The 25,694-nt window shown below is 34.5% G+C and overlaps 5 protein-coding genes and 2 pseudogenes across 5 annotated transcripts; 4 read left to right on the forward strand and 3 right to left on the reverse strand.

Annotated features, from left to right (window-relative positions):
• The first annotated feature begins 4,372 nt into the window (after window positions 1–4,372).
• LOC140814209 (indole-3-acetate O-methyltransferase 1-like) lies at window positions 4,373–6,840 on the forward strand. Its single transcript, XM_073173127.1, has 4 exons — window positions 4,373–4,565; window positions 4,658–5,071; window positions 5,863–6,138; window positions 6,344–6,840. The coding sequence occupies exons 1-4, from the start codon at window positions 4,455–4,457 to the stop codon at window positions 6,695–6,697; spliced, it is 1,155 nt and encodes a 384-aa protein (XP_073029228.1). The 5' UTR covers window positions 4,373–4,454; the 3' UTR covers window positions 6,698–6,840.
• A 1,695-nt stretch (window positions 6,841–8,535) lies between these two features.
• On the forward strand, window positions 8,536–12,557 carry LOC140813660 (phosphatidate cytidylyltransferase 3-like). Its single transcript, XM_073172291.1, has 12 exons — window positions 8,536–8,675; window positions 9,248–9,382; window positions 9,698–9,951; window positions 10,042–10,193; window positions 10,378–10,519; window positions 10,682–10,838; window positions 11,360–11,407; window positions 11,483–11,569; window positions 11,751–11,879; window positions 11,961–12,017; window positions 12,139–12,222; window positions 12,328–12,557. Exons 2-12 carry the CDS (start codon window positions 9,302–9,304, stop codon window positions 12,415–12,417), a joined length of 1,281 nt encoding a protein of 426 aa, XP_073028392.1. The 5' UTR covers window positions 8,536–8,675; window positions 9,248–9,301; the 3' UTR covers window positions 12,418–12,557.
• Window positions 12,558–12,650: 93 nt separating this feature from the next.
• Window positions 12,651–15,758, reverse strand: LOC140815689 (trigger factor-like protein TIG, Chloroplastic; annotated as a pseudogene).
• LOC140813661 (uncharacterized) lies at window positions 14,708–16,762 on the forward strand. Its single transcript, XM_073172292.1, has 3 exons — window positions 14,708–16,079; window positions 16,167–16,307; window positions 16,482–16,762. Exons 1-3 carry the CDS (start codon window positions 15,846–15,848, stop codon window positions 16,563–16,565), a joined length of 459 nt encoding a protein of 152 aa, XP_073028393.1. The 5' UTR covers window positions 14,708–15,845; the 3' UTR covers window positions 16,566–16,762.
• Window positions 16,763–16,855: 93 nt separating this feature from the next.
• LOC140813662 (grpE protein homolog 2, mitochondrial-like) lies at window positions 16,856–18,586 on the reverse strand. Its single transcript, XM_073172293.1, has 5 exons — window positions 18,371–18,586; window positions 18,085–18,336; window positions 17,811–17,978; window positions 17,254–17,382; window positions 16,856–17,097 (listed from the first exon to the last, which is right to left on the reverse strand). Exons 1-5 carry the CDS (start codon window positions 18,563–18,565, stop codon window positions 16,999–17,001), a joined length of 843 nt encoding a protein of 280 aa, XP_073028394.1. The 5' UTR covers window positions 18,566–18,586; the 3' UTR covers window positions 16,856–16,998.
• Window positions 18,587–21,824: 3,238 nt separating this feature from the next.
• Window positions 21,825–23,494, forward strand: LOC140815690 (GDSL esterase/lipase At4g26790-like; annotated as a pseudogene).
• Window positions 23,228–24,455, reverse strand: LOC140815174 (upstream activation factor subunit UAF30-like). Its single transcript, XM_073174290.1, has 2 exons — window positions 24,217–24,455; window positions 23,228–23,689 (listed from the first exon to the last, which is right to left on the reverse strand). Exons 1-2 carry the CDS (start codon window positions 24,388–24,390, stop codon window positions 23,561–23,563), a joined length of 303 nt encoding a protein of 100 aa, XP_073030391.1. The 5' UTR covers window positions 24,391–24,455; the 3' UTR covers window positions 23,228–23,560.
• Window positions 24,456–25,694: the final 1,239 nt, after the last annotated feature.

A 25,694-nucleotide genomic window follows, 5' to 3' on the forward strand; every position in this document is an offset into this window, starting at 1 on the left:
GATGGTATTTGAAGTTTTATATATAGAATCAACTAATTTACTCTATAAGAAAAACCAATTTGAATTTACTACCTTGTTTGACACAATATATTTAGTTTTGTGACTAGTTGATGTTTTACTTTGTATGTTAATGATGTTCAGGACCAGGTTACTTTTGACTCCCATGTTGAAGTGGTGCAAGCTGTAACTTTTCGTACAAATAAACAGTAATGATGCATACATATGGCCTCCCCTCGCTACCCAGTTCACCCAGTCACACGCATCATCGTCTTTTATATATATATATATATATATATATATATATATATATATATATATGTACATATATATATTAATGAATGCACGATTTCCATGCACCTCTGTTTTCGACTCAACTTCTTGCAATATAGGCCATTCATTCATATTATCCATAGTAGAGTGAGAGGCTGTTCCTATTATTACTATGCTTTTCTTGTTCAGTCGCTCCAATAAAAGTTTGCCCCACTTTTCGAAAACAACGAATCGGGTTCTCTAATTACTGTGTCGGGTAAAAAACATTGAAAGAACAGTATGATTGCTTTTACTTGTATTGTAAGTCGTAGCTTGCTCAATTTATTGTGCTTTACTTTACGTATAAAGCATTTTATTCGATGTAGTATAGACTGAATTGTTGAACCCCTATATAGCCTAATTATACTTGTTTCTATAATGTTAAATTTTTTTTTTTTTGAAAAAAACAAAATAGAAGACCAAACTTTAATTTCGTGTACAAGTTTTATTTTTGAAAATGGCATAACATGGGGTGATGATGTATATTTATAGTAATTAGTGAATTAGTTCAATAAGTCGTTGAGGTTGAATTTTAGTGTGCCTCATTTAGTTGACATGTCTGTGTTTTGCCTGTTGAACGCACAACCAATCTTTAACATATATCAATAATAAGAGGAAATGTGTTCCTTACTTAACCTACATATATATACTAACTCTTATTCATTTAATCGTCATCTTATGAACCATTATTGCTACCTTAGGAATTATCATTAATAAAACGTTAGAAGTATATAAAATTCAAATAATAGGTCTCTTATTCACAAATCTTTATCCGTGAAAAAACGGATCATATCGATATTTACAATAAAAAGTAATACTCTTAGTATAAAAATTAATATTTTTTCATGGATGAGCCAAATAAAATATCTGTCTCACACAATACAATCCCTAAGACCGTCTCACACAAGTTTTTGTCAACTTCAAATTTCAAAGTGTTTGCAACGTCTAAAAAAATTATTATTCACTTTTCATTCACAATTTTGCGAAGGAAATTGAATAATCATTTTTTAGAAGTTACAAATACTCCAATAATTATAGCTTCGAGACTCAGGAAGTTTGATTGGGAATTCATTAGTTTTAGTACATCACATGTAGGTAATTATTAATTATATGAACAAAACCTAAAAAAAAAATTGGACGTAATCGCTACTTGTAAAATGAAAGCGTAAAGTCTCGGGTTGCTTATTTTTTTTGTCCAATTGGTGGTTTAGATTCAAGCACCCTGTGTCATCCCATATTATCAATATAAATATACATTTTTTACAAATTTTTTTTTTTTAAAAAAGTAATTTTTTTTAGAGAAATTGAGAATCACACACGATTAATTACTTGCTGACGAAAAAAAAAAACTAAAAATTGTTAAAACTGAAAACTTTGTTCTTGAATACTATTTCTTGAATCGACGATTCTTGAAATTACCGAAAGATAATAATAATAATAATAAATATTATTATTATTATTTTATAAAAGAGTAATATTCGAAACTCTAATTGACCCCACTTCCCTCCTAAACCAAAAGAAAAAGAAACCAAGACAAACTTTGAGCACAATAATAGCTAACTTAGAAATAATTGTTGTGTTTGACCAAAGTTTACTTTTGAATTCCGTCCAGTATTCAACAACCCCCCACCCCCCAAAAAAAAGACAGAAAAAAATCAGTATTTTTTGTTTATATATTTTACAAAGATGTTTTCACTGGTCCTTATCCATCCAGCTTTCACCCCGACATGGCACAAATATTGCAAGGACAATAATATTAATTTGGTTAATTTATTTAGAGTTCTTTTCTCTGGATTGTCTGCTAAATTCGAAATGCTGTCCATTCGAAAAATTAAATTATCTAGTTCTGTTGGTTGAATATTAAACCTTGATTTCTGGGATTGATTACTCTTTAATTTAGAATTTAATTAATGATCCTTATGATCTTTCTTTAATTGTGCCAAAGGCTACTCTTAGCTAGGGTCTCCTCGAAATTAAATTTCCTTCATCATATCCCACTAATTAAGCGATTACGCAAATAGGATTAAAGCAGTTGATAGCATCTAAAACTAATGGCTCTCATAGAGTTGATTTGATAGAAGAATTTGATCGAAGAATTTTAATTCAATGGAAATTAGAGATCTTTTGTTATTAATTATTCTTGTATTTTTCTGTTCCTAACATAGGAATCAAGTGTGACCAGAAATTAAAGATTTTCTGTTTTTAATTTGTATTTCTAATGTATGTTAGACACAGAACGAAGATTCAACTGTTACAAATTTAAATCAAATTTAGAATTTGATTTAAAAATTATATCTCGTGAGTGTGAGAATATCTTTTGGCTCTCCACATTATTGAGTTAATTGTGACTCATAATTGTAGAAATGTCTTTTGACTTTTCACATTCTTGAGTTAGTTGAAGACTTTTGACTCTTCATAAATCATATTTTTGAATTAATGAGAAGATTAATTGTGTTAATTAATCTTGAATTACTCTTGATGTGCATTTTGGAGCTTATAAATATTGTGTTTATTTCTCATTTCATATACACGAAAATCACATATCTTTCAAGCATCCTCTTGTATTTCATATTGTTAGCTTTTCATTTGCCCTCCGTTAAATTTCGGTGATAAAGTAAATATACGTTTTCAGTTCGTCGTAGTAGTGCAGTACTAAGTCACTGCTGATTGTTCCATTGTATCCTGAGAAACAGACATCCAAGACGATCCTCGAAACACATATAGGAGGGGATGAATCTGTTTTAAGTACACTGTACTTCGTACATGTTTCTGTTTGGTTTACTTTAAAGTTTGTTCTATTGTGTTTTTTCATCATTTTATTCACTGGTTTTTACGAAAGTTTATTGTACTTTATCGTTCGATATTCTGTGCAACATCAACATCCTTGCATCATCCGGGGTTTGACTCGATCCAAGTTTTACCCTTTCTACCTTTATATATTATATTATAATTAAGACCAAGACTCGGGCTGTTGGGATTAAAGTTGTCTCTCATATAATTAATCTCTTAATCATGACATAAACACGAAGAAAATTGGTTTACCGTTGGTAGTTAATTTGTTTGGTTAGGCCCGGATCCACATAAAGTTCGACCCACATATTTGCTTTAATTCTATCTTTGTCCTTAAAAGCCCTCACAATTAGTTATAAATCCGCTTATTTTTAATTATATTTCCATAGTTAAGAGTAATTTGACATTTATAAAATAGAATATTGAAGCATATTTTTTTTAAAAAAAATAGAGATTTAAATTAATTTTCCTTGCACCTCGTTTTTTAGGAAGTTAGGGAAATTTATGAATGAAATCTTCGTACTACGTACTATAAATTGGGATCAGCTTCGAGTTGAAATAATTCTGGTGGTTCTAATTATTTCCATTTCACTGGTCTTCAGGCCAAATTTTACGGGTCCTACGATCACCTCCTTTGAACAATCAAACATTTAAAATACATAATTAAGACCCGATTTAACGAACTTCGAAGACGAGCGAGCAATGTCTAAAAATTTAAATAAATACGTAATTACACATATATATCATATCCTTAGATAATTGACTAACATAGAATCGGTTAATTTTTCTTTTCACTAATTAATCGACACAGAGATAAACACGGTTAAACAACATGTAAAAACTACGTAGAGATTCAAACAAGGAAATCCGGCGTCAATCTTGGGTTTCTTGAATTGCATGTGAAGCCCATATCTACTCCTTTTCACTTTATTATATATTTGCATCAACTTTTATTTAATCAACCATGGATTATTATATTTAGTTAGTAATATTTCGTAGATTTAATATTATTTAGACTATTAAGTCTTTATAAAGATGTGCACGTAATGATATTTTTACGTATTTGCATGTATATAAAATATTATGAAAATATGACAGCAATATTTTCCGAACTTAAAAAATAAAATACGATCTTTTATTGTTTTCGTAGGTAATTATAGCAAATTACAGTGACTTCCCTTATCACGAATAAATAAACGATAAACAATAATATATACAAGGTAACTGCGATGCTGCCCTCCTTTCCTATATATAACACTTCTATGCGGATCCATTTTTATTCCTCCATAGATTTCGCAGCTAAATCTTCAGTACGTATATATATATTATATTTGTACGTAATCACATGATCGAACATGGCTTCCAAGAGAGATAACGTCGTTGTTTCTAACATGAAGCTTGAGAAAATGTTGAGCATGAAAGGAGGCAAAGGTGAAGCTAGCTACGTGAATAATTCTCAGGCTCAGGTTTGGTTTAATTCTGTGATTTTTATTTTTATGTGATTTTAAGGTTTTGTAAATTAACGATTGTGGAATATTAATGTTGTGTTGAATTACAGGGGCAACATGCTCGATCCATGCTACACCTTTTGAGAGAGACTCTCGACGGTGTGCGGCCGAGCTCGGCGCCGGATTCCTCCTTTGTGGTGGCGGACCTCGGGTGTTCTTGTGGGAGCAACACGATATACATGGTGGACGCCATCATAAAACATATGAGTAAACGATACGAGGAGATGGGGGATGTGTTGCCGGAGTTCTCGGCGTTTTTCTCCGATCTCCCTTCCAATGACTTCAACACACTCTTCCAACTCCTCCCACCCTACGGTGGGGTGAGCATGGAGGAGTGCCTCGCCTCTGACAGCTGCCGCTCCTACTTCGCCGCCGGAGTGCCGGGCTCTTTTTACCGGAGGCTCTTCCCCGCGAAATTTGTTGATGTTTTCTATTCAGCATTTTCTCTGCATTGGCTATCTCAGGTATATCATATTGTGAAAACTTAGACGTAACGATTTTTTTTGTTGGATCTTTTTTGGAGTGAAATTTAATTGGTTCCACTTTGTGCTAAATTTCTAGCTACAAATATATATATATATATATATATATATATATATATATATATACATTATATTTATTTTAACTATGTAAAGATTTATTCGTTAAACAAATAATTTTTTGGATATGTTTGTATTTTCAATAATCCTTAAATAGTATTTTTTTTTTTAAAATTTAAAATACTTGATATATATTGTGGAACTTCTAATACAATATAAATCCTTACTCATTTCTGAATCCATTCAATGGGTCAAAAGATGCACCACGAAAGTTCCTAACTTTTTGATAAATGTCAAAAGTTGGTAGGACAATTGCCATAAGGTTTAATGTCAAAATAACTTTAAATTTGGATTGTTTAATGTATATATATAATATTACAAATTTAAAAGTTTCTTTTTGTGGGGTTTGTTGTAATATTTAAAATATATTGATTATAATTATATGAAACTAATTAATTATTCTAAATTAAATTGCATGCATGATGCATGGCTTTAAATCGTATATATGCTTATTACCTTTTTTTTACGTCTTTACAAGTTATACTGCAGCATTAAGCAAAAGTCGGCTCAATTACCCATATGGAAATTATAATAATTTAATATATATATACCCGGAATTAAATAAAATAAGAATATATATCTAAAATAATTATGTGTTGAATATATATTACTTGTTTATTTAAATTTTGCTCTTCAATTCATGTATGTTTCTGCAGGTACCTGATGTGGTTTTGGACAAGAGATCGACGGCGTACAACAAAGGCAGGATATTCATCCACGGTGCAAATGAGAGCACTGCGGTTGCATACAAGAAACAATTCCAGACTGATTTAGCAGCCTTCTTGAGCTCAAGATCCAGAGAGATGAAGAGGGGAGGGGCCATGTTCTTGGTTTGTTTGGGCCGGACTTGCCCCGATCCGACCGATCAGGGCGGCGCCGGCCTTCTCTTCGGCTCCCACTTTCAGGATGCTTGGGATGATCTTGTTCAAGAGGTGTCTATCTATCTATCTATCTGATCTTGATTTAATTGATTATCCATAACAAATGATTCGGAAAAATTCTCCAACATGCATCATCATTTTGCTTTATACCTTACCATTTAAAATAATGTCACACTCCAAAATTTGAATTTCACATGTTACAAGCTAGACAGTGACATGCATCATATTTCAAAATGAAATCTCGTTCTTTTTTTAGGGTCTAATCAGTAGCGAAAAACGTGACAACTTCAATATCCCCGTGTACGCGCCAAGTCTAGAGGATTTCAAGGAGGTGGTGGAAGCCGATGGCTCTTTCAGCATTAACAAGCTCCAAGTTTTTAAAGGTGGGAGCCCACTGGTGGTGAACCACCCCAACGATGAGGCGGAGATTGGTCGTGCCCTAGCCAACAGCTGCCGTAGCGTCAGCGGTGTCCTTGTTGATGCCCACATCGGAGATATGCTAAGCGACGAGCTCTTCTCTCGAGTTGCGAGCCGAGCCACGAGCCATGCAAATGAGCTGCTTGACCAGCTTCAGTTCTTTCATATAGTGGCATCCCTTTCTTTAGCTTAGCTAGCCGAGTAGTAATTAAAGATTTTGTATTATGTGGGGATTTTATTTTGTTTAGCTAGTATGTATTCCTTTATCGACCCTTTTTTGTTCTTTTTAAATTTTTACTTGTTAATTAAAAAAAAATTATAGTCGCAACTCGCAACCCGTTACGATCGATCGATCGATTTTATTAAGAACCTAAAGAAACATCAAATATTTATTTTGGGGCATTTAAATTTCAGATCTTCCCACCAATGGCGGAGAACACTGTGGGCAAAGCTGGGCATAAGCCCAGCAGATTTTTTTTAAAATTTTAGGCCTAGGTATGCATGTATAAAGCCCAATTTTAAAGTCCAATTTATTTAGAGGTAATTATTAAATTTGTAGAACCATTATCTCACAAAAAACAAGAAAATAATGGATTGAATTTTAAAGTCCATTAATGGTTAAAGCCCACTTCAAATGGGTAATTAAATGTACAGATTTAAAATCGAATTCAAAATGTTATTATGTGTAGATTGTAATATCATTATTGAAAAAATAAAAACAAGACGCCATTTCGTAATACAATGGAAAATGACCTTCTTACCAATACCATGGTTGTTTATATAGAGAGAGATATCGCTCTGGGTATTGATACAGAATTTATCATAAACAAGTTTGATGTATTGAAAAATCGCAAAATTCGGCTTAAATAAAAATTTAGTATGTTCTTTTTAACTTCTTTTTTATTTCTATTATGTGAAGTTTAAATTAATATTTTAGAATAGATGTTCTATGTTTTTTATTTCTATTATGAGTTCATTTAAAAACATTCTGCCCACAAATATACCCATTCCCACATGTTTAAAGTAAACAATATCATTTTAAAGATCGTTCACATATCTCAATTCTTTTCAAAATAAACTCGTATTATTTCTTAATTATTCTTCGTATTAATATTTATTATAGTATTTATTTATTTTACTATAAATATTTTGTTTGAAGTTAAAGTAAAAAAAAATGATAAAACAATGTAAATGTTATTTTTCAACACTGTGTTGTGTTGCTCAATATTAACTTAGTTTTGAATCTCGATTATTGTTTTATCTAATTTTTTCTTCGTACGATTTGAAATATATTTTATATTGAAAGACATATATTGTTATTGTTTTCGAATCAATTCGAATATATATTATAATGAATACTACAAATTGACTGCAACCATCTGAACCACTCAAAACCGTAAAATTAATTCTATATATAAAACTGCGATTATTTTTTTAAAATACTAATTGATCGTATATGACAATTTGGTTTTATTTATTTTATATAAAACCTCGCAAAACCGCACCGTGATAACCACTACCTATATATATAATAATAATATTATTGTCTTAGTCGAGGAGTGAAATTGTTATAATTGAATCTCGAAATCGAGATTTTGTCACACACTTGAGATTTTGATATCTAATGAGCTCCAAATCATCGACAAATATATATGAATTTTGAATGTCAAAAAATATCGAATATATTTAAATCATTTATAAAAATATGATCAAATTGAAATGAATGGTTTTCTTTAAAATATCTCTCAAATTCATTAAATAATTGGCTTAGATAATTAATTACACAGCAAACTCTGTTTCAGCATATATGAAAAATCCTCTATACCAATTGTAGTCACATTCACAGTTATATTAAGAATTAACTTGAATTTTTATTAGTCACGTGACCATTAATTGTTGATGTTACATTTCATGCTACATGATAAATTATTATTGGATTTTTAAGAAAGAAATAAAGAAAAAGAAATATAATCCACGTGTCGTATTCTTATCATCCTGAGTCGTTCCCGCTTTTTCCGCCAACAACTTGATCTGGAAACCAAACTCATTTCTCCATTTTGAGTTCTGAAACACAAATTGCATCTGCGTTACTCGTTTTTTTATCTCAGTTTTAGGAGGTTCTTTCTATCAGATTCACGGTGGAGCAAATTGCAAGCATTCATCTGCGAAAGGTATATTTTTCCTCTTAAATTTTGTTTCCTCAACGTGATTTTCGTTGGTTGGTGGAACTTATGTCACAAATCGATGTGTGACGTGATCATAAATTAACAAAATTCTTCACATGTTTTTCGTTGATTGCTCATTTTTCGTTCCTGTCTCCTTAATTATCCTGTAATCGCTGCTTTTCTGGGGATTATTGGAATATATGTGTTTAAAACATTGCAGTCTCGATAAATGTATGTGGATCAGATTATGGAGGATATCAAAAGCTTCGATTCTTAATGAAATTAGTTTGACGTCACAGAATAACGTTTAACTCACTGGCAGGAGAATTTAGGTTGTCGAATAAAATTCCAGTCAAGGTTGAGGTTCTATTACATGACTCGTTATTTTATAAAACTAACAGTACTATGCACAATGTGACTGCAGCTAAAATTTATTTTTAATTTGTGCTTTATCGTTATTAACTGACTGCAGCTAGAATTTATTTTTACTGTAATAGTCTTAATCTCTGGTTGCAATTCTTGATGTTCTGTTTTCTAGATTTTCATATTGTCACATTCTTTTAGATGTATTTCTGCAGGGGCCTTTCATATGTTCTGGGGAATGTATTTAAAGGTGGAGTAAATTACAAAAGATGCAGAAGGAACATGGTCAGACCTTACCATCAACACCGACCAGTAGAGTTCGTCAACGTAGACGTTCACACTCACAAGAGGTGAGTAGCAAGTACACGATGTCTATTCTTGAATTGTGTTGAAATGATTCTGAATCAAGGGAAATACTTCTGCACGCTATATTCTTAACTCATTGATTATTACATTTTCTTGCATATATCATTTGTAGTCATTGCATGCAAGTTTATTGGAATGATGTGATCTTAATGACAGATTTCTTTATTAGGATCACTAACATATTTTCATGAGATAGTAACCATGCACGTGATGCAAGTAAATTTGCAGAGATGAACGAATGCCTTCCAACTTAAAGTGCATGGTTTTACACATAAGAAAATGTAATTCTCTTATGGCAGACTTTTTCCGAAGACATAAGCAAATTAAATGGAAGCCACTTGCTTGATGATCAAACCAAGTACAGAGCCATGTGGATTCGAACCTATTCATCTTTATGGATGCTTGGGGGAGTCATACTTATTCTGTATTTGGGCCATCTTTATATTTGTGCAATGGTCGTCGTCGTCCAAATATTAATGGTATCAGAACTTTTCCATTTACGTAGAAGAGTACATGAAGATAAGAGGCTTCCAGGATTTTGGCTAGTCAATTGGTAAGAAAGGCCCAACACAACTCAGTACACACAGCATTTTTCCGATAAATTTTCTGTTTTTCTCAGATTTAAATGTTCTTTACTGTGCAGGTATTTTTTCTTTACGGCAATGCTTTATGTTTATGGACGAATTCTCAGTCAACAACTTGTTAATACTGTAACTCCAGAAAAATTCTTCCACAGACTTGTGAATGGCCTAATCAAGTATCAGATGGTCATTTGTTATTTTCTTTACATTGCAGGTCCGTAAAATCTGGAGCTTTTCAATAAGATCAATACAAATTTTTTCAGTTGCATTCACAAGCTTCATGTTGCACTATGGAGCATTCATTTTTAAGAATCAGAATCAATTGGTTTACGTTGTTATGTTTCCTTACTCAAATTCTATTCTGTTGAGAGTTGGACATTAACCCAAATGAGTTACAGGAATGATGTGGTTCATTCTTACTCTGAAAAAGAAGATGTACAAGTATCAGTTTGGTCAGTATGCATGGACGCACATGATTCTTATAGTGGTCTTTACGCAGTCCTCATTCACTGTCGCAAATATTTTCGAAGGAATATTCTGGTAAGTAGATATCAATTCGGGGTTTTTGTGCTACAATTTAGAAGGGTATGCCGTTGAACTTCAAACATTAGATGTTCCCTAATCCTTTTGACATCAGAATTGCATGCCATATTATCCTCTTATTTTTATATAATTTTTTGCTATTCGTATGAAACCACACAGGTTTATTCTCCCGGCCTCCCTCATAGCAATCAATGATGTAGCTGCATATTTTTTTGGCTTCTTCTTTGGTAGAACACCGTTAATCAAACTATCCCCGAAGAAGACATGGGAGGGATTTATTGGAGCATCTATCGCTACCATAATTTCTGCATTTCTGGTAAATATTTTAATCCAATTTGACTTGTTTGTGTTGGTCCCACGTGCGCAATTTGAGATAATAAAATCCGAAAATAAAGAATAAACTGGACACACAACTCACTCTCTGTGTTTCCAAAGAGAATACACACTCTCTTAATACAGGAGAACAAACACCTCACAAATATTATAGAACTAAGCAATCAAATACTTATAAGATGAGAAAAAACTCGAAGAAGGGATGATTTCAGAAAGAAGGATCCAACTCTATTTATAGAGCCTCCTGTCAGTGTGAAACGCGTATAAAACGCGTCTTCCGTCTTCACATGTAATTCCCATGAAATTTCCTCGAGCCTTCGTCTTTATTCAACAAAGACATCCCAATTCAACAAAGACAGCGCAACCACATTTAATGCACCTACCGACAGTTCGATCGAACTTTCTTGTTAAATCTTGTATAAATTTTAGATAGCATGCCTACTGTTGTTAAATATATCTAAACGGTGTATATATTTTTAGAAATTTAACATATGTTCCTTACAGCTTGCAAATATTTTGGGAAGTTTTCCGTGGATGACATGTCCAAGAAAGGTAACTTTTGTTATGGGAAAGATTATGACAAACCAAAACATAACATGGAATTCTGTTTCTCAATTATAACTGCAGGATCTATCAACTGGTTGGCTTGATTGTGATCCTGGGCAGCTTTTCAAGTCAGAGTATTATTCGTTTCCTCTTTGGATACCTCAATGGGTGAGATAACAGAACTTTTGAAGCCACATTGTAACGTTCGACAGCTTTAACTTAGCAATACAGATATGATATGTGAAATGCGGTGAAAACAAAATTTGGCATGCATGTGAACATTCATGTTTCGAAATCATGGTAAGCATTCTTAAAATGGATTTTGTGTTTTGTTTATGATGAATCTCAGTTCCCTTGGAAGGGAATATCGGTTATGCCAGTGCAGTGGCATGCTTTATGCTTAGGCTTGTTTGCATCAATCATAGCACCCTTTGGAGGATTTTTTGCTAGCGGTTTGAAGAGAGCGTTCAAGATCAAGGTGGGTATAATTTCAATATCTGAACTAGGATTGTATCAGTAACGATCATTTGTCCTGACAACAAAATCCCAATTTTTTCAGGATTTTGGAGACAGCATTCCAGGGCATGGTGGTTTTACTGATAGAATGGATTGCCAGGTACGCTGATCGAACTTCCCAAGTACTTGATATGGTATCCGTGTGGCTGCTTCTGCCAAAACATAATACCTATTTGTATGTCCTGTGATAAATGCTAACAAGCATTCTGCATGTTACGCAGATGGTCATGGCTATATTTGCTTACATTTATTTTCAATCCTTCATCGTCACTCAGATCAATTCAGTAGATATGATATTGGATCAGGTCAGTAATTATCATTCGAACTAATTAATGGGGGACAATAAATTTCTCTAAATTAATTCTACAACACAAAATCATATCACATTCTTGAAATCACTCTATTTGCAGATAACAAGAAACCTCAGCTTCGAGGAGCAGGGAAGACTGTATCATATGCTTGGTCAACTATTCAAAGAACAGCTATCTGGGAATTCTTGAAATTGTAGAAGCTGTGTTTCCTTTAACTTGATCTCCCGCATACGATTCTTTTTTTATTCAAAAATTCTAATTTCTTTTACAGACGAATATGATAAAATCTTACTTACAGTTGAAACTCAACATTGTAAGCAGCATCTTCTAACTGTGTAGAAAAGTACGGTTTTGAATTGTGAAACCATAGTCATTTATGCTAAATACAAATATTGTTATTAGTTTATCTTTTGTTGTGTGGCGTTGAACTCTTCATGGATTCCAGCAGATAAACATGGTCATGTTCACAAATTAGGGAATCATTTATCTGGAACAGATTCAGCAAACACAGATCCTGCATGGCAAAATGTCGTTACTTGGTTATGACCGAATATTGGCTCGATCTCTTAGCCATTCTAGCACTTCGGCTCCCTCAAGTACCTCTTGTACCTAAGCAAGATAACGTAAAATCACGCTAAAGAAAATTTTGATTCATGTCATAAAGATTCAACTTTTATCACCTGTGCTTTAACGCGCTCCTCATCATATTCTTTGTTTTGCTGTTTGAATTCGGCAGTCGAATAATCGGTTTCCTTCACCAGGTCGTTGGTTAATATCTGCATCAAATTCAAAAGCATATAGCTTAAACACTGACTACTAGTATTCAAAGAACTAATGTGTTCTTGCTTCAGAAAAAACTTAAGCTGATTGACCATAAACAATGTCGGAAAAAGCAATTGGGAGGAACAGAGAACCTTAGACCGCACGTGAGTAAATTGGGTTTTCAAAAGAATGCTGTGATTTAAGAAGGCTAAAAAAATCCACCTGCAGATTTTCACGCTTGAATACGTCGCCAACAGCTAGATTCTGCTTTAACAGCTAGTTTCTGCTTTATAATACTCGTTATATTTTCTCTATTGTTTTCGAGGAAGTTCTTCACTGCCTTTGGACTCGATAGAGATGCCAACTGCTGTTCATCAAGTTTTCTATTTGCCTAATCAAGAAACCCATCATGAGTATCGATTCTCTGAAGAGAGAAAAATACCAGTTCAGGAAGGGCAATCATTTACCTGAATTTGTAAGAGTTGAGCTCCATATAGTTGTTCAAACAAAGATGGAGGAATTTCTAATTCAACCATCTAAAAAAATTTAAGAGACACAATGCATCGATATTTAGTCGAAATAAACAAAAGAAAAGGTTTCTTGAAAGCCAAAAAGAAGAGGGTTTGAATGCCAATCCAAGATACACAAGGAAATAAATACATCAAAACGACTCCGAAATAGAAATTTTTCAGACGTTAATGGCAATACATTGTGTAGTTGGTCCAGAATAACATTATCAGTTGCTTGTTCCTTAGCTGTTTTCTCCAATTCAAGAAATTTTTGCAACACAATTCTCTTCACCTGCAGAAAAAATCTCCAGTGAGATAGTTGAGATGGAGATTAATGAATCAAGTAAAAATCCACTTTTTATCATACTAATTTTAGGCATAACAACTTACCTCCTAAATGGTTGTGCATCCATTCAGAATTATCAGCAACAGCGTCGTTAAGTTCAGGTAAATCTCAGTAGAACAGTTCCTTGCATTCTACCTTAAACAGAATGAGGCATCAAGGTCAGACTAATTTCTCGAGAACAGTTTATTTACCATAACTATAAAGTGTATAGTAACTATAAACCATCTGTGCCATCAGAAACAGGAATGTCTCAACTAGATATAGAATTACAGATGTCTAAAACTACGAATCGGGTATGTTGAGTAGAGGCGAGAGTAATAGTACATGTTAACTTACCAATGCAGAAACAATTATTGAAAAAGTAACTCAAATCAAGAATTAGATGCCAAGATGCTCCCAAATTCAATACGAAGAAACAGAATCTCTAAATTGGAATATTGAAGTGGAGTACCGGAATATGTTCGAAGATACTCAGGCTCATAACAGTCATTACCAAAATAAAAATAATTACAACAATTAGCTTTTCTTTTGTGAAAAGTAACAAAATTCATTACAAAATAGATAAAACATAAAATGGCTCAGAATGCTTTCATACACATGTCAGCGCCTTATACAAATCTTGCTTCAGAGCACAATAAACAATCTTAAAATGGTCTCTATTAGAATAAGAAGGAACAAACCGTGAATTGAGCACAAACTCCATGAAGATCTCCCTGCTTCCAAGAATCAGGAAATACATATGGAAATTACTTTGTTTCACCACGTTTCATCCCAGTAGACGAGTTTAAAAAATTTCGAAGAACTCTATCTCCATCTTCTGTATCAAACTGAAACACTGAAAAAGAGAAGCATATATTCTCAAGTAAACAACTGACATACTAATAAACTCAAAAGTCACAAATATAAGACTTTGTTTCTACTTTTCGTTTATGCATGATCCACAAGGTTAAAATTATATTTCATGACCATGAATCATAATTTTTTAGGAGGCAATCAAGTTTGATGTTATTAACGTAAAGTTCCAAGCCTATAAACAAATCTGTTTTATTTCCGGTTCATATCCTTCCACTGATTCTGCTACGTGCAAACTGTAATACTCTTAAGGTATCACAAAAACTGTAACCAACAACTAATAATTGATGAACACATGATTTTAGTAAGAACACGGAGATCAGGATGACATATGTAACGACCAAACAAAGTCACACAAGTATTTGAAGCAAACCTTTACTCTCTGCAGATGGTATAGTTTTAGGAGTTGACTCATCTTGCTCGATTGTAGTGGCTGATATATCCAGAATGCAACTTGAATATCAGCGGGAAGCTTATCAGCAACGGAATTATCGACAGCAGCCGGAGCTGCGGACGCTACAAAGCCGGAAACTACTTTTTCACAGGGTAAGAGCTTGGGATGAACGAATCGGTGGGGACAATGTAGTGAATGAGGACTGGAAAACTCCCTTGAAGGGCTTAATCTAATGAATAATGGGAAGTGAACGAGTAGAAGGAAAAAAGACGGCTGCAGCGGGTTTTGATGGAAAGAATGGAGTGTTGCAGTAGCAGAGCTGCCGAACTCCATTGTTGGAGTGGCCAATTTTCTTGGAGCCGCACAGATGGATTGTAAATGGTTTTGCAGACGGGGGAAGATTATATATTTTCTATGAACTTAACGACGACGCTATAATCAGTTGCCTTTCGGTTCTCAAAAAGATGAGAAGACCAGATATTAGTTCAAGAAATTCATAATTTTAAATGGCTAATCGACGATTAGCAACTATAAGTACATGGGTAAGACAAATTAACCGTACGAGACGGTGGAACCTCAAAAGCGACAACCATAAAGTACGGTGTCATGAAAGATGTCTCCTTTTCTGCCACCACACCATCTGCTTCTGCTTTAAACCTGTTCCCATTACTTCAACCAGTACACAACTCAAAGGACCCACCTCAATAATTGGAACTCCAAAACCGGAGGAGCAGGCGCAGAAACGAGAGAAGAAATGGAAGGTTTTGGTTCGAGACAGAGCCGGGCGTCTTCAAGGTACGGTTCCAGCTCTGCGACGCCGGTGTTCAGCGGTCCTGTAAGAAAGTGGAAGAAGCAGTGGGTCAGCTCTCGTCCCACGAACACCAGTGGGAACAACCATAACGACGGGCCTCCGCTCCTCCTCTGCCGCTGGACCCCACTGTCCACCGCTGCTGATGAAACCCGGAAACGCCGCTTCCGATACACTCCGGTATGTGGGTTTTTCCATGCGCACTTTCGTTTTTCATTTTGAGTTTGGTTAAGAATTGGGTAAATGTCTTTATCCTTCGGGCTGCAGATCGTTCCAATCCAAAAGGGGGACACAGAAAGCGTTGAAAAGTTGATGAATGAGGATAAATTAAACGAAAGGATTCAAACGAGAGGCTTCAGGAATGGTAGTGATGCTAGCAATGGAGATATCTCCACTGAGGAAACTCAGGTTAGTGGCTTTTATACTCTAGTTTCTGTCTTTGTTTTGTTTCCTGTGGGTGAGTTTTTCTGCATTGATGAAGTTCAGTAGCCGGCATTCTTCACTTCAATGACCCAAAAATTCAGAGCATTTCTAAGCCAGGGATTCCTACATTTCGTGTTTTGTAAATCAATTCATTTGCAGGAACTTAGCGAAGATCAGTCTGATTCAAATAAAAATGCGGGCGATGGCTTTTTCTCCAAAGAGAAAAAGAAGAATGATCATTAGTTAAGTGGGGGAGGATGAATATGCGTAGAACAAATCCTCCTCGTCGAAATTCTGTTATGTGCAGGGGTTATTCCTCTTGAATGAATGCCTGTTTGGCTATTTGCTTAGAATTAGAAGCTGTAGACCGCTCACTAAATATTCACCAAAGTTTACATAGCTTTTGCTGTGTTTCAATAAACGTTTCGAATATTAGATGCGTAAGGTGCATCCGATCTCGACAGTTTGAAATGGTTCGGGCCCATCAGACCGCTTATCTTAGATATCTCCCCGCTACAACGCGATACATCAAATAGAAAATCTCAACTCTGCCTCTGCGTGCTCAAAATTTCAACTAACATGAGTTGTAATTCACAAGTAATGGTAACTATTATCTGAAGGTAAAAAAATATGTTGATTGTCTTGATAGCAAGCACAAATTGTCCGCTGGTAATTCTCAGGGCTGGGATCCTACTTCAGCTTCCTCATTGTTAATTGCCACAGTTACACCAACTTCGGCTGGCCTTATAACTCTGTCATGCAGCATATAACCTGCCTGCAATGAGAACAAAGCAGGACTTTCAATGAACAATGCAGACACATCTAAAGCTTAGAAACCAAAGTTTGAAAGAAATCCAGGCTCCATCTGTGTTATGCGAAAACAAATATGTGAAATACAAAGCAATGCATCTGGTAATAAATAATTAAGTACCTTCAGAACAACTGCAACATGGTTCACTGGTTTTGAGGCACTGGGTACTTGAAACACTGCATTGTGTCTGTTGGGATCGAACTCCTCATCTGTAGGATTGTATTTCTCTAATCCAAACTTCTTAAACACCTAGAAACGAAGATAAAAAGAAAACAATTGTAAAAGTTTAGCTATACATATCGAGCTATCGATTTCGATTGAGGGAACACCATGGTCGAACGACTCAGTCAAATGGCATCAGCCTTGCAACAATATGCTCAGGGGCAAACTAAAGTCGCGACACAACAACAGTTGACGTGAGACAATTTTAGAAGTTTTTGCAAGACAGAATCCGTCATTGGTTCCAATTCCAATCAACATATATGAAATCTTCAGGCATGATTGGAAGCTGTCTCGAAGTTAAATCAAAAACACGTTTTGTTGTCTCGATTAAGCAAATCTTTATTCTATATAAGTGAGTTAAAAGGAAAATAAGACTCGAGCAGAGCTTGAAGTCAAAATCACACACACGCGCGCCCGTAAAGAACACAAACTTAATCCAGATAATCCGTAGTAACCTCGGATAACAGTTTCTCGGTCATTTCAACACCTTCAAGGAGTATTTTGAGTTGTTGAACAGCACCAGATGTATCCGATGATGCATCAATTTTTGAAAAGCTCTCTTTTGCAGCAAAAGAAGCCCTTCCCATATTGTCTGCCACATCCAAAAGGCTTTTCGCAAAATTCTGCAGTATAATTGAAGCACCCAATCGATTATGATTGACATAAGTGGGGAGCAGCTTACGTTTCCTCCTGACAGTATGTCAAAAATTTGATCACAAATCAACAAACCTGAATGGCGAACTTCTTCGCATTTTCAGACTCACGCCTTGTGCGGTCCTTCACATTCTCCATGTCTGCAAAAGTCATCAGAACCTTATCCTTCATTTTCTCCAGCTCTTCCTGCTTCGAAAACAAAAGGTGTTCCTTCTCTGTCAAAAGTTTCACCAGATCGTCTCTTGAAAGATCAGGCTCCAAATCTGAATCAGAATCAGAATCAGAGAAAGCAATTCTTTTAGTATGCTTCCTCCTCCTCTTGGAAGTCTCAGGAAATTTCAGAGACAGATTCTACCGGAACACCTGATTCAGCTTTTCCATCAGAGACTGGTGCTTCTGAATGATCAGAACCATCATTTGCAGAGGTGATGGCTTCAGTATCTGTCTTATTTTCTAGTCCAATTCCAGATTGAGTGTTCTCCTCGGTCACTTGGGGAGATGAAGAAGATGAGAACCGTAACCATTTATAGGACTTCATGGCTGAAAAATGTAGCATTGACTGGTGGCGCAATTCCTCCTAAAATAGAAGAAGAAAGTCACTCCTATATACGATCAATTCTGGAAATTTCAGTTATTAATCATGGTAAATAACAGCAAAGAACACAAAACACGGCAGGAAAAACAGAAACCGATACTACAAAGCCCATCAATGAATATTACCACAGAAAGTGCAATAAAACAAAAAAAAAAACAAAAAACAAAGAAAAAAATGCATGTTTGCTCCATAATAAATAGTTTGACACACCCTTTGTCAGTGAACCTACTATGCGTATATTCCACATATGTAAGCTTTATAAAAGCAGACAATATGTATGCTGATTTAGAAGCAACGAGATTAAAAAAAAATGCTGGAAACTAAGCGTTGCAAATTAAAGCAATGCCAATTAACTTCACTCCTTTTAAGCAAAGATATTCTGAGCATAAAATGTCAAGAATAACGTGAACCAACTATAGAAATGAATTCACCCAATACATTTTCTTTTTTTAGAAGAAACGCCATACAATTATGCCTCACCTTAGGAATCTAAAGCTCAGCTTCCCCACAATACCTCTAGCAATACGAATAAATACTCCAACCACCACAGGCAAATACCCCAAAGAAACTTGATGAATTAATCAAAACTAGCTCCATTACGATGCATAGAAAATAAGCAACAGAGAAATCCAGGTAACAAGAAAGCGCATAACTAAAACCAATGGCTAAAAGATGGAATAACCACTCAATCCTAAATTACCAGGATCACGCATTTTACAGCAAGCTTGAGAAATAAGCATATAATAATTGACTGATATATGCTTCACGCAAAAAAAAAAAAAAAAATCCTCAAATGACCTCCCTCTGAATCAGATTACAACTTCTTGACGATAATATAAGGTTCGAGTTTGGGTGAGCAAGAATAAAAAATCAAAACATCGTAACACAACACGTGTAAAGATACCAGCTTTCTAACGCCACCAGCAAAAGGCCAAAACCCTAGCAAAACCCAAAAGTCCCTTGTCAAGAACAAATGAAAAAAGGACAAATAAAAAGAGTACCTGACCATGGGAGCAGATTAACCGATCAGAGAAGGTGGAGACGTACTTCCGGTCACCGCCGCAGAAGAGGAGCGGCGAGTTGCGGTACCAAGCCAACGTAATCCTCGAAAATCGAGTGGTTATCCTGGTCGCCGACATAGCTGCGGTGGTAGTAACGTCAATATCGCAACAAAAGAAGAATCAAATCCAAGGGATAACAGGTGGAAATAATGGAGATTGCTGGCTGCCGGTGCAGAACTAACCGGACGCCATGCCTCAATTGTTCAACTTAAATGACATAATTATCCTCAGAAAACACATTTGAGGACCTTCTTTAAAGTAAGCAGAGGCAGGGGCATATTGGTCTCTACTGAATGTTAAGTTTCTACGGGTTGAGAATTTAGAAACATCTAGAAATCGTTGATATAATGATATCAAAATCTCAAGTTTATAATAGCTATTTATTTTTATAAAGGATCAAATAAGTTGTTTGATGAGTTATGATTATGAGTGGATTTCACGTGAGATCGTCTCACGGATCTTAATCTGTGAGACGGGTCAACTTTATCCATATTTACAATAAAAAGTAATATTCTCAACATAAAAAATAATATTTTTTCATGGATAATCCAAATAATAGATCCGTCTCACACAAGTTTTTATCTATAACTATTGTTTTTTTAAAAAAAATTGATCACCCTAATTTTTTTTTAATATTTACTAATGTTATTACATCTCAAACATAATCTCCAAAAATATTGATTATTCAAATTTAAATTACGTCCAGAAATATTTATTTGTACTATTTCATCTATATTACCAATATTATATTATTAAGCTTGAAATCATTATATTAACTATTTTTAGAAGATATCAAAATATTTAATTTTATAATTATACTTCTTACCTAACTAAAAATCTTCTCGAATCATTTCATACTTTAAATTGAAAAAAATTTAAACAAAACTTCCATTTTAAATCGAACAACTCTTTTAAATTAAAATAATTTCGTGTTAATTGTTAAGTATTATTTGATTAAATTTAAAAAAATAATATAACACATGCAATACGTGTGAATCTTTTACTGGTAGTAATTAATAATTATAGTATCAAATATACCTTGAAAATTTATTTTTTAAATAAAAAAATTTACAGTGTATAAACCACTAAAAGAGTTTATAAATTATTTGAAATAAATTGAGTCACGAATCCCCTCGTATTTAACTTTGTTATCAAATAATAATTTTTTATCAGATTTTCTTAATTATTTATTTAAACTTAACTCTAAAATCATATTCTTTTTAACAAAATATAGTTTTCACAAATTTATTATTTAAGTTTTGAGCTAAATTTTCAATATATCACTAAAATGTTCGTTTGATGACATGACAACAATAATTATCTGTAGTATCAGTTTTTCGGATGTGGTCATAACTCATAAGCTGTGTGTCTCCAAGTCATTTAGACCGTGAGTGAAAAAACAGAATGGAGACGCCATTGTTGTTCTCCAAAGATAGTGTTGTTACCTACACAAAAGTGGACCGTTAGTTATGGAGAATTCATAATTCCCACAAGTTATGCTTTGGTAGCATCAATATTTCCAGTGGGAATCTTGTTAGAACAGAAAAAAAAAAAAAAAAAAAAAAACAGAAATTTGTTTCATCATTGGCAATAAATATCTATCCTTTCGTAAATGCAAACCACAACTAACCATTATCATTTAATAAATATTGGTTTCATGGCCAAAAGGACAAACTAGTTCCCAGCTTTTTTAAGTCCTTCTGTTTCTCCAGCAAATCCCTGAACTTGATGCTAAAGTTTCATCCATTATGGTGTTTGGGGATTCTACGGGTAGATTCTGGAAACAATAATTTACATTCCCACAGTTCTGAAAAGCAACTTCTCGGGATTTCGATGGAGGTAAAGCCACTGGTCGGTTTTCCAATGGTAGGTTCCCGATAGATTTCATAGCAGAGGCTTTTGGGATAAAGAAAACCGTTCCAGCTTACTTGGATCAGGCGTACAACTTCAAGGATTACGTTACAGGTGTCTGCTTTGCTTCAGCTGGAGTTAGATGCTTCTCCATGTAAGTACCCTATGCATATAAATACATGAGTTAGATGCTTCTCCATCTGTTTAGAAGGAAGAACTTATCACAACTTTGAACGTAAAACGATGCTTGCATGCATATCACAGACACACACACACACACACACAGAGAGAGAGAGAGAGACATATAAACTGGTACTTTAATTTAACCTGAATAAACACTCAAATCGCGGTCAGTAATTCCTATATGGAAGGAAATAGATTACTACAAATAGTATTAACGTTGGCTGCGATCCTATCTGGGTAAAGTTTAGGCAGACGAGGTAATAAGTGAAGCTCTGTACATTATCAGTACAGGAACAAATGACTTCTTACAGAATTATTATTAGCTTCCTCATAGACCATCAAAGTACTCTGTTGAAGAGTACAAGAAATTTTTGGCAGGCATAGCTTCAGTTTTAGTCACTCATATTTACCAGCTTGGAGCACGGAAGATATCCATAACTGGGCTCTCCAATGGGTTGTTTGCTTCTGTAAAGAACAACAAATCTAGCATCCGGAGGAGGTTGTATAGAAAAATACAATAATGTATCCCTTTATTTTAACAAGAAGTCGCAAGTATTGGTTGAAACACTGAACAAGGAGCTTTCTGATATGATTCGAAACCCTCATTCTTTTGGTAAGTTGAAGCTAAATATTTCAGCTCAATCAAATAGCGTTGGAGATGCATTTTTGTGTCATGATAATTCATGGTATAATATGTAGATAAGGAAAGGCTACAGAAAAGCTAAACTCAGTACACAATGGAGCAGTATTTCTTGGTTTAGCATGTGGTATCATTCCTTTTTTACTAGTTGTTCACTTACAATTACCAAAAATATGTTCGATCTACCCATAAAAATTGTTTCCCTATCAAATAGGCGTGAATGGAAGTTCTGACTTACTGAAGTTTTCGTGCAGGTTTTGAAAATACAGCAGTTGCATGTTGTGGAACTGGAATGGTCGAGATGAGTTATTTGTGTAATGAACACAATCCCTACACATGTTCTGATGCAAACAAACATGTGTTTTGGGATTCATTCCACCCCACTGAGAAAACAAACGCCATAATAACAGAGTATGCTGTACGAATATCTCCAACAAACAAGTGTTTCATCAGCAAGTCTCCTCTTACAGTACAATACATTTACGGTTACAATAAGGCATTTAATTCATTTACAGATGTATGCAATAGGACTTTTACAGATGTATGCAATAGGACTACATTCTTCGATGTATGCTCGCTCACATGTATAAATAACCCACTTTACCCTGCTTCAGATTTAGCATGGGCTAGTCAACCCAATCCCAAGGAATTAATTGTTATCAGTGGGGGGGGGGGGGGGGGGGGGGGGGGGTATTGCAAATAGATGGAGATGAGAAAGTGGTGGGTCTTTCCTTGTTCTCTATGATTCATGAGTTTTGATCCCGCTTGATAATAAGATTTTGATTAGTTGCATACAAGGGCATGCTAATACCAATATTGGTAATACTACAAAATCTCAATTACTTCTGGTTAATTTTTCAGAGGTTAGTTGAAACAACAAAAAAACAATACAGAGAATTATTCAAGAATTAATTGCTACCCATCCATTTCTCAATAGGCTGACATCAATTTAAGCCTGTATAATCCTTGTACAATATCACTCTCTAGAAAATTAAAACAACCACCAGGAGCAAACATAAAAAAGAAAATACAGTACTTTTCTTGATGGCAACGGCCAGAAGATGAATTACTATGACGATTGCCTCAGCACTCCGTGCCGGAACTTGTCTGATAACTTGCATCATTGGAAAAAATGAACAGTTATCTCGACAATGAGTCCATTCTTGAGTGCATTTGGAGGTAAACAATGCACACTTAACAATTTTAATTCACTTTCAAGGATCACTTGGGCTGCTTCGGGAAATGCAACCTGATCAACACAGGAAGTTCAGTAAGTTCGACCTTAGACTTTCCCAGCAGAATGTTCTTCAGCTTCTGATCGCAATTCACAATGTTCTTATTGCTTGGATCCTGGAAAAGGGAAAAGAAACATGATATTGATTAGATGCCGATGGGAGAGCCAAAACAACTCAAATAGAAGTCTAGCAGTGCACTGGACACAGCGACCAAAAGGTTGTTGCTGTCCCATTGCTTCCCTACCGAGGTCATGCAGTCAAATTTGTCACCTCTAATCACTACCGACTAAGATAGAAACATGCTAATTTACTGCTGTTTAAAGGAAAAGCACAGGAAGCTAAAGTGTCATTGGCCCTCAGCAGCCAGCAGACTAATAGTTTTCTACACTTCGTATCAACATATGTATATTTCCTTAAAAATAGTTACTCCCCCACCCAACCAGAACAAGGTCACATAATGTCTAAGCCGCCCACTCCATAAGTCCTTGGATCCGCCAGCGCAGGAAGACTTCTAGAGTCCAGAATAAGAGTTACAGCAAAATATAAGGATGAGGAAGGACCATTTTACGTAAAAAAAAAAGGCCAAGAACTGAAGAAATCAAAGCTCTTAAAACCAAAAGTAGCAACAAAAAGAGCACTCGCCTGAAGATTGTTCAGCTTGATATACGACCACACATACCTAAAGCAGTTCAATTGGGAACTCTGAGACTGACCCATGAATTCTCTCAACGTCGAAGGCAGATTAACAAGGTCAATCAAATTCGCAACCTTCTTAGGGTGGTCTGTAATAGCCTTCTTCATTCCCTGCGGCAGCATTTTCAATCCGAAGAAGATGACGCCGAAGGGGATTTGGGCGGAGCAAAGTGACAAGAAACGAAGCCCGTTTTTCTGAGTCTGAAGACATTTGAGCCAGGCCTCCTCGTTGTTGGACTGGACTACAGGGCCCAATTTAAACCAAACCACCACCACTGAAAGCTCTCTTCTTAAGGCCCATAGTAGCCTCCTAAGCCTTCACACAACACTACAACAGTTCTTATTCCGTATTATTTTGTGGTGAGAGAATTATTTTTAAATTTTATTTTTTTGTCTTTGTTTCAGCTCGGTTCCACAATTATAACGAGCTGAAACTCTTAACATTTTTTTTTCATTCGATCTGTTCAGAAACAAGTTTATAACAGTTATAAATGATTATCACAAATACAACAACGCATACAAAGTACACAATATTGATCTTTAATCGATCTAATGAGAGACTGAATGTGTACAGAGACAGCTAATAATGTGCGATTTGAATGCTTGATGAAGATTGATAAAGTAGTAGTTTTTCTAATAGAGATCTTCAGTCTATGCATTTTTTATATGCAGGTATGGGTCTCCAACATCAATAAATATATCTGCTACTCACATATGTACTGAATAGCCGACGTTTTTGCAGATATTATCATGTGTCTTTGCTGTCTTGTCAAATATAGTATCGTCTATTTCAAATTCCTTTGATAATAGCTGAGAAGAATAATCAACCGATTTTTTTTTTTTTTATCCATGCTGACAATTTTATTTTAAACTCGGAGAAATATTGTTTGTCTTCGGATAATGTTGACATACATATAGCAATTTTTATTTTTGATGATGTCAAAATTGAGCTTTCTATTGTAATAAGAGATAAGAACAAATATTAATGTGCATCAATAAAACATGCAAATTCTGCAAGAGTTCTGCCTCCTAAATAATTTCATTCATACAAATGATCGATTAAAAAAAATGAAACATAAATCAAATGATTTTTAAATTGTCAAATAATTTTTTTTGATTAATTTTCAAAATACTTAAAAATGTTGTTTATCATTATTATTAAAAAAATAATAAAATTATATATATTCATACTCTATTAATTATTATAAAATAATCGTTATGATGAAGCTAATATAACCATAGATCTTAATTTTATTTTTATAAGTTATATTTTATTTATTAAATAATTGTTCTTTAATAAAATATTTTAATAATAATAATTATTTAACCATTTTTATTATATTATATATTTTTATTTAACATTATGTGATCATTAAGTTAATATTATCATCATTGTCCTTTCAATTCGTTATTTTATATACTGTTCG

This window comes from Primulina eburnea, chromosome 15 (assembly GCF_022965805.1).
Source record: "Primulina eburnea isolate SZY01 chromosome 15, ASM2296580v1, whole genome shotgun sequence".
Classification (NCBI taxonomy): domain Eukaryota; kingdom Viridiplantae; phylum Streptophyta; class Magnoliopsida; order Lamiales; family Gesneriaceae; genus Primulina; species Primulina eburnea.